The sequence below is a fragment of the Callionymus lyra genome, chromosome 4 (genome assembly GCF_982586985.1).
Source record: "Callionymus lyra chromosome 4, fCalLyr1.hap1.1, whole genome shotgun sequence".
NCBI lineage: Eukaryota > Metazoa > Chordata > Actinopteri > Syngnathiformes > Callionymidae > Callionymus > Callionymus lyra.
The window spans coordinates 15,044,093-15,052,674 of NC_141821.1; the positions used below are offsets into that span (position 1 = coordinate 15,044,093).

Genomic DNA, 8,582 nt, shown 5'->3' on the forward strand with positions numbered 1-8,582 from the left:
TCCAGTTCTGTGCCTACAACAGAGCCTGCCTTTCTTATTAGTTTGTCCAGGCGTGAAGCATCCTTCTTCTTTAGACTGCCCCCCCAGCACACCACTGAGTACAGGAGGGCACTCGCTACCACAGACTGGTAGAAGGTCTGTAGAAGCTTCCTGCAGACGTTGAAGGACGCCAGCCTTCTAAGGAAGTACAAACGACTCTGTACTTTCCTGCACAGAGCATCTGTGTTGGTGGTCCAGTCCAGCCTGTCATCCAGCTGTACTCCCAGGTATTTGTAGGTGTGCACCACCTCCACACAGTCCCCCTTGATGAGAACTGGTCCTGGGTGCACCCTGGATCTCCGGAAATCCACAACCATCTCCCTGGTCTTGGTGGTGTGCAGATGATTGTTATCACACCATTTGACAACAAATTGTGCGCCTCCTGAAGGCAGGATGTTACATACAACATTATTTTATACATATTGCATATATTTAATAACAGTTAAACCTAGCAAGGGCTTGGAAATATTTGTTTTGATTCATATTTTAAACTGGAGCATGACAAAAGGCGACACAATTAACATGTACTGTAAAAAAACAAGAAGTTTGAACACTGGCACCATACTTTTTTTTATTTATTTATCATCACCAGACACTAGTACCATTGATAGAGTCCTAAATAAATAGTGTTGCATGATAAAAATGACACATATAGACAGGGTGGAGGTACATTTTATGGTCACCAATTAATGAATGTACTTTTAAAAATGGATGTTCATGTGTTCCACGTCGGTGTACATGCAGCGTGTTTATATCAAGTCAAATATACCATCGAATGACATAAAACGACTCGAGCGCGGTGCAAAATAAATTCACCACTAGTTTAAATGGCTAGATTTCATTTTTCATCCTCTAAATTATTCATAATATAACATATTTGCCACATTTCGCTTTGGCCTCGTTCTGACATGTTTTTCAGCACTTTTTGACCTGGAATTAAAATAAGTTACCTATAATAAAAAACAAAAACAACATATCAAACTGACATGCTGACAATAAAGTATGTTTATGGCAGTTCACTTGTCCCGTCTTATCCAGTCCAGAAATATCTTCCCGATGCCGACGTTCTCTTTGAGTGTGAGTTGTTGGGAAGAAGAAGCAGCTCCAAAGTTTGGCTTTAAGTAGTTCAACAGAGGTGGATTAACAGTCTAAAGAGGAGGTGCTTAGCTCCTAGCCATCCAGAGGATTCCCCAGGTACACCATGGTGACCTCCGTGTTTCCATACACTGCAGAGACGGCAGGGTAAAGACAGGCTTTGGGAAGTCCACGGAATGCAATGCCCAGGAACTCAAATCCCCTTTCAAAGGCTAACGTCTTGTCATCCATATCGAGAATCACGCGTATTCTCTCGCCAATCTGTGGGCGGCAAATAAGACAATCAGCGGCAAAAACAGCACAAAAGATAGGGAAAGGAGGGATGAGAGGACAGATTAGAAGGCGTCGAAGACAGGCTTGAAAAGAATGAATAGTAGGGATGTGAGAAAATATCAATACATTGCAATTTCTTTCTCATTTTCTTTTTCTCACAAAAATGTATCCATCTATATCATCTATATTAGAGATAGACCGATATGGTTTTTTTCAGGGCCGATACCAATTACCGATTATTGGTAGTCAATGAGGCCGATATTCAACATTTGGAGCTGATATTCATTTGCAGTAAAAGTTAATATATTGGCATCAATTTTTTGAGTAATACAAACGCCAACACTTAAATTTGTTTAAATGGCTTAAAGGATATTTTTTATTAAACATCATAGACAATCAATGATCATTTTGTGTTGAAATTCAACTTCCAGCCACTAGATGGTAGCAGTCATTTCATCCTCAGACGCCAAAGGAACAATGAAATCCTGCCAGATCCCAATGATGACTGGGGATGAGAGGATACAGCAAATCCAGCAGCTATTAAAGCTGATGTTTGGACATATTTTTCTTTCAAAACAAATAATAGCAGTTAAAACTTTGACAAGAGTCATGTGGTCTGTTAATTCTGCAACACCAGAGTCAAGTTATCGAACAATACTACAAATGTAGGCTTGTTACTACACTATCGGAACATATCTTATCGTTGCCCTTGTATTGTCAGCATCTTGCCAATACACTGACAGACGAAGGCACTAGAATGGACGAGGAAACTTCTCTTCATACCTGATATTTAGGTGCATTGTTGCATTGTGGGAAGTTTCCGTTGACTTCTCCGTTGTGGAGCAAGTTATTGTCGACCAGGTTCCATCCCCAGCTCTGGTCGTCGCTGCCCAGCAAGGCCACGTAGCCCTGACACTGCATGGAAGCCCTCTTGGTGGCGATACCGATCACGGCGACCGTGCCGAGGGGCCCCTCCCACCAGATCTCCCACGCGTGACGGCCCTCGGAGAAGCCGATCTTTCCCCGCGCGCCGTCCGTGCTCTGGGCGATGGGGTTCCGGTGCAGAGTGAAGCCGTTCTTCTTGACGTAAACATTTCGGGAGCAGTCGTGGGAGCTGAGAGCATGCTGGTACGCTTTGAGCTGAAGCACGGAAAGAGAAGTCGACATTGTTTACATGCTGGCATGTCTGTTTGTCTCAGCAGTTTCTGCTGAATTGAAATAGTACTTCATCGAAATAAAAATCTAAATTTTATCACTTCACGTCAGGCATTAAGGCTCCACCTTAACTTAAAGGGCGACCATTGTGTTTATTTGAGTGTCTCTTAAATAGCTGTTGGACTCTATTGTATCATCAGTATGTGTCTGTTTGTACAAAACTCTATTTTCATTTAAATATTTACATTATAAAAATAATCTTAAACCCTGTGGATAAAATCTTGTTTACCATAACCGCGCCTACTCTGCTGTGATTGGTCAATCAACAAGGTTTGTCACCGAGCGTCAACCATCCAGGAAGTCTCCACCTCAAAGGGACTCGTTGTACAAACAAAGTGGGGCATGATTACAGCTGGCTCGAGCAGAAGTGAAGACCATTGTTATGTCATAATGGACTCCGCTCTCGTAAGTTGAAAACATGGTCATGATGAGAGACTGACTACATCTTGGAGTTGAAGACTTCAACATTTAAAACATGGAAGTGAATCAGGAGAGTTGGGTTTTCACATTAATTGCCCTTTAGTCATTTACTTAAATATATGAATGAACCTCCTGTGTTTGGTCCCTCTTTATCTGGCCTTCCTAAATTTGTAAGTAAGTAAGTAATTTTTATTTGTATAGCGCTTTTCCAGACTGGGGTCACAAAGCGCTTAAACAATCAAAACAATACTCAATAAAATATATACTTTAAAGGTCAAGATAAAACTGATAACACAACAGGAGTTCCAGAAAATCAAGGAAAAGCCTGAACAAATAAAAACATCTTAAAATGTTTCTTAAAGGAGTCAGTCGATCCATCAAGCTCTGAACTATTCTATCAGGACTTCTTTTTTTTTTATATATATATATACACATGAGCATTTTAATTTCTGCTACTTCTACGCATCACTTCCACCCTGCCTGCACTCTATTCTTCACCTCCCTTCATCCATTTAATAAAATTATATAAGCGACTTAATGGTGACAATCTTTAGATTTCACTTTGATCTAGTCAAACTAGTTATTCTGGTTATGACGTATAGCTTTATTCTAACCGAGTCATTCCAGACACCAGTTATTTTTAAAGTGTGTTGCAGCTTCACACATACACCCGACATATTTATCATCTGTCTGACAAACACGAGACTGTATTTGCAGATATAATCGAGATAAAAACCCACCTTCCCCTTGTAGGTGGGCAGGTTGCACAGGATGTCCGAGCGCAGGGCTTCATCGGTCAGGGTCCGGGCGGACAGACTGCGCCACACCTCGTTGTTCTCATCCGACAAAATACCGTACCAGTGGCTGCACACCAGCGCGCACCGCATCAGATCGAAGAGGTCCAGGAAGGAGAAAACGTGCTCCAGGACTCGGGCGTGAAGCCTCCCAGCGATCCCGGCGCCTGCTCCGGCGGCGGCGGGGCTGTAGGGAGAGCCGGCGGAGCTGCAACTGGCCGCCGCTGCGCCCGAGCAAAGCGAGCCTCCACCGGCCGCTCCAGACATGATTCCAAAAAAAAAAAAAAACGCCGACGGGGGGGAGATCGCAGCCTTGTAAATAGGATTTAAAACAGAACCATCGCTGGTAGCGAGACAGACACGCGTCGCTGTGTCACCACAACAGCAGGCCCCGGTCTGGAGCTCAATGGCTGAACACCAAGCGAGGTTACGCCTAGATCCTGGAAGGACCACAAAAACTACACTTTTAGTTTCGTGTTTATTATCATTGTTCTATCTACGTTTCGCCATAGAGGTTTTTATAAGTCACTATATATATATGTAGGTGGGTTTGCGATGTTGCAAACGTGTCACAAAATGGAAATAAAAACGATAGGTTATTTTAACCTGCGAGGACCAAACACAGATGGATACATGTTGTGGAATGACGCCACATATTTTTTAAATTTATTTATTTAAATCTTCCACTCTCACCCCTTTTAAATATGTTAATATTAATGAAATATTTATATATTATTATAAAATATGTTGTTTTTTTTAACTTTCTTTCGGTGTCGTTTAAGACGTTTTTATTTGTGCAGGCTTTTCCTTTATTATCTGGAACTCGTTTATTTTTATCAGTTTTATTTTGATCTTTAAAGTATATACTTTATTGAATATGGTTTTGATTGTTTAAGCGATTTGTGACCCTGGTCTGGAAAAGCGCTATATAAATAAAAAAAAAGCCTTACTTACGTACATTGACTATAATAAGTTAAATTAATTCTGCATTAATATAAATAGTGGCGTGCAGTTGCAAAGGATTCCAAACGTTTATCTAGTCACTATTAAAATAAAATAAATAAAAAATAATTACGTTGTATCTTTTCAACTTCACCGCAGCTCACGTGACACGGAAGTGACGCGCAGTGCTCAAAAAGAGTTCAGCAAAGCATCTGGCTGCAAAACACCAGCTAGCTACGCTTTTTCCACCACTGAAAAAAACCCCACAAAAAACACCCCATTACGGACCGGAGGACGAGCACGAACAGACGGAACCGCTAACAGTAAGACCCATTTTCGTGTGTATTGTGTTGTTTAGTTTTAGTACTACTAAGGGGGGGGAAGCAGCGGGTCACAGCTGGCCGCCTGCCTCCACTGCTGTGCGGCCTGGTGAGAAGATGTCCCCGCCTGGATGCTCTCCAGCACATCCAGCGGTGAAGACACGCTAGCTGCGAACACAACCGATTTTGAGAAGGCCATTTAAAAAAACGGCATCCCTCGCTGTTACATTCTTTATCACATCTCAAATAGTCTTCGGTGTTGACGCAGTTTTGTGGATGCCACTGACCCGTGCTGTGTCGTAATGCTGACGTGACGTCTCTGGACCGCGGAGGTATTTTAAACTCCTGGCATCCGATCAATAAAAGTGACCTCGTCGTCGCGGGTGGTTTGGAAGATGTGAAACTCGTACGTTGTGCAGGAGATGTTGTACGGCGATGGGAAGAAAAGAGCAGATGCTCTTTACTTGCCTTTTTTTTTTTAGTGATTCTATATGTTCAAGATGAAGCAAATGTCGTAGTTTTTGGTTTGGTTTTGAACAGAAGTTCCTAAATGTTGTAATGGTCTGGTACAGATCTGGGGGCTCAGGGGCCACATGCAGCTCTCGTTTGGTAAGAGTAAAACAAAAACCTGAAGGAAACCATTTTATGTTGTAATTGAAATAAGGATCTTCGTTTGGATTTGACTTGACTGTTACTTGTTTGCCCCCAATAGTTAAAAAGTAATGCCTGTTTTATGATTTATATAAGGACATTTGAATAACGTTTCTCATTTCTATATAGATGGAACAATATGGAGCTTAATAATGGTTTGGTTTTGTTTAACCAAGGCCTTTTGTTTCGCCATCAGTTCATTTAATGGCCTCTTGCAAAAATCCCAGTTTATAACTTGGACCCTGAGGATCTATATTTTTTCCAACCCTTGCCTTTAAAAAATGGATATAATGTGTTTCCTGACAATACGTTTGTTTCCATTTTTTCATTCTGTATTTCATTCCTATTTTAGCCACTGTGATAAGAAGACGATAATGAATCCTGTGTACAGCCCTGGGCAAACAGGGGTTCCCTTTGCCAACTCTAAGGGTTTAGGCTACCCAGGTGAGTAAACTTAAGTTGAATTTTAGTTATCGTTTTTTTTAAATTCATATATATACTTTGCCACCAAGTCATGTTTTCTACCATTTTTTAAATCGCAGCTGGATTTCCTGTCGGCTATGCTGCAGCTGCTCCAACCTACACTCAGAATGTATACCCTGGAGGAAACCCTGCCTTCTCAGGTGGTAAGGTTTTCATCAATGACATAATAAGTGAACTAAACTTGAAATTAACTGTTGTTTAGTTATGATTGTTTTGACAGGAAGTCATTCAAATCTGGCCAATAAGAAGCTTGAACATGTCGTTCTTCATCACAGGTTATGCTCCAGGGACTTCTTTCAAAATGTCTTGTTCTCCTAACACGGGGGCTGTACCACCGTACTCCTCCTCACCCAACCCCTACCAAGCTGCCATGTACCCAGTTAGAAGCACTTACCCACAACAGAACCCCTATGCACAGGTCAGTGCAGTTTAATGACGGTCGACAGATTTCTTCGGATGATAATTTGTTCTTTTTTTCCCAGGCACTAATACCTTCACAACAGCAAGGCACCTATTACACACAGCCCCTCTATGCTGCACCCCCTCATGTCATCCATCACACAACAGTGGTCCAGCCAAATGGAATGCCAGCAGCCATGTATGCCCCACAAATCCATCCACCCAGAGCAAACGGAGTAGCCATGGGAATGGTAGCCGGGACAACTATGGCCATGTCAGCAGGTGGGACATGCTTGTTTTTTTGTTTATTTTATCATATTTAACGGACAAAAGTTGTGTTTGAATGTACTTAACAAACGAACAAATTTCTTCTTCTTAGGAACATTACTGACAACTCCGTCACCAGCGCCTGCAGCTCTCGCACCCCACCCAGTTACGATGCCCACATATCGACCTGCTGGCACGCACAGCTACAGCTATGTGCCATCACAATGGTGAACTAGAGCAATGTGAGTGTTTATTTCGACGCACTTGATTCTGGCTGACGCCACGTATTGTATTGTTGTTAATGTTTCCAAACAACTATCAACCGTGTTGCTGATTTCATAAAGGGTTTACCGGATGTTTTTTGTGTTGCTGCAGGTCAAGAATGGTAAATATGCATTCACACTCTACTCCAGTGTTCCGTGCTTTTGGTGACGGACCAGCCCAACCAGTGTCTGAAGCCAATTGCTTTACTTCCAGCATAATGTGAAACTAAACACAGTACATGGAAACTATCCGATTGACAGAGGGGTGATAGAATAGACCTCATTTCATAGCCCCCTATTAAAAAAAGTAAGGCTGCATCCCATGCCAAACTTTAACGCCAGCAACATCCTACTGCATATCGCTCATCAAATGTTCTTCACGCAAACCTTTTCTGTCAGTCCTGCGGGTTTTATAGCTTAAAGTGGTATAAAGGAGTTCAAGATTAGTTTGTCTTGGAGTACATATGACGTTCAATGCATGTGCATATGTATAGATATCTGAAATAATGCTAGCTAAGTCGACCTGCTGTGAACGATGCAAACATAAACAAAAGGCAAACCTCCAAAAGGATTTGGAATAAGTAATAATCTGCAATGCATCACCAGTAACCATGTGTTAAATGTGAAACCATGACAAGAAGTAATTGTTCACGCAAAAGCAAAGCTGTGCCATGTAGTGCAGACTAAATCGACCCATTTTCACTGCGTTGTGTGTTATGCAACTGTTCTTTCTTAGTTCCGTCTGTGACAAGTTGTGTTTTACCTCTTTTGTTTTAAGGAAAAAGCGAGGGCTTTGTGCCTCTGGCCGAGGGTCTTTTCATTAGTAATTCATCATCTGTTTACAACGGCATTTGTTTTCTGCTTGAAACACGTTTGGTTGGTTTAATGTGACAACAACTCATCTATTTTAATTTAAAGTACTGTTGGTGAGGTGCAAGTAGAAGCCATCGGATTGTTTGTACTCATTAAATGAGTGTCCAGTTTAGCTGTTTTTTTATGTTAAATACGTGTCTATATGTGTGTTAGAGAGACCATGTGAGGGATGTGGGTTAGAGACGTTTAGAAATGGGGCTGTGGTTAAAAAAAAAAAAAAAAAGAAGCCTAGAATTATCCAACTATTGAGTTGTTTGGTTAATTGTTAAACATCGTGTCATTAATTCACTGCTTCATGCACTAACATGATGATGTTCAACTACATTTGTGAACAGTGCTGCTAATACGATAAGATCATTTCTAAGTATGTCACAGACTGCTTGTAGAATGACACGGATCGCACGACCACAGTTTCTGGTCTAACCCACCGAACTCACCGTCTTCATCATGCTTTTGTATGTTGGCTATTCACTTCGATTAAAAATCTGTTTTGTAAATGTTATTTTTGTGATTTTTGTTTCTTGTTTTGTATTCAAATAAAAACCAAA

General features: G+C 41.4%; 2 protein-coding genes across 3 annotated transcripts; one reads left to right on the forward strand and one right to left on the reverse strand.

The window, feature by feature from the left end:
• Positions 1-695: 695 nt before the first annotated feature.
• Positions 696-4,319, reverse strand: fbxo45 (F-box protein 45). The gene is made up of 3 exons (XM_087788885.1): positions 3,783-4,319; positions 2,191-2,547; positions 696-1,395 (listed from the first exon to the last, which is right to left on the reverse strand). The coding sequence occupies exons 1-3, from the start codon at positions 4,101-4,103 to the stop codon at positions 1,210-1,212; spliced, it is 864 nt and encodes a 287-aa protein (XP_087645011.1). The 5' UTR covers positions 4,104-4,319; the 3' UTR covers positions 696-1,209.
• A 597-nt stretch (positions 4,320-4,916) lies between these two features.
• Positions 4,917-8,531, forward strand: fam168b (family with sequence similarity 168 member B). 2 transcript variants are annotated; one of them, XM_087788887.1, is made up of 7 exons: positions 4,917-5,101; positions 6,102-6,193; positions 6,292-6,372; positions 6,508-6,650; positions 6,715-6,913; positions 7,011-7,140; positions 7,274-8,531. In XM_087788887.1, the coding sequence occupies exons 2-6, from the start codon at positions 6,124-6,126 to the stop codon at positions 7,127-7,129; spliced, it is 612 nt and encodes a 203-aa protein (XP_087645013.1). In that variant the 5' UTR covers positions 4,917-5,101; positions 6,102-6,123; the 3' UTR covers positions 7,130-7,140; positions 7,274-8,531. The 2 variants fall into 2 exon arrangements, with proteins under 2 accessions (XP_087645013.1, XP_087645012.1); XM_087788886.1 differs by having other exon boundaries at positions 4,923-5,101; positions 6,292-6,375.
• Positions 8,532-8,582: the final 51 nt, after the last annotated feature.

Bases quoted from the DNA above. Each gene is read 5' to 3' on its own strand.
- fbxo45 (XM_087788885.1), bottom strand. From the start codon at position 4,103: ATGTCTGGAGCGGCCGGTGGAGGCTCGCTTTGCTCGGGCGCAGCGGCG. The intron at 2,548-3,782 runs GTGGGTTTTTAT...TCCGTGCTTCAG, and splicing joins TGCCCACCTACAAGGGGAAG to CTCAAAGCGTACCAGCATGC. The intron at 1,396-2,190 runs GTATGAAGAGAA...TGCCGCCCACAG, and splicing joins ACAATGCACCTAAATATCAG to ATTGGCGAGAGAATACGCGT.
- fam168b (XM_087788886.1), top strand. From the start codon at position 6,124: ATGAATCCTGTGTACAGCCCTGGGCAAACAGGGGTTCCCTTTGCCAAC. The intron at 6,376-6,507 runs GTAAGGTTTTCA...TCTTCATCACAG, and splicing joins AAACCCTGCCTTCTCAGGTG to GTTATGCTCCAGGGACTTCT. The intron at 6,651-6,714 runs GTCAGTGCAGTT...TTTTTTTCCCAG, and splicing joins AACAGAACCCCTATGCACAG to GCACTAATACCTTCACAACA.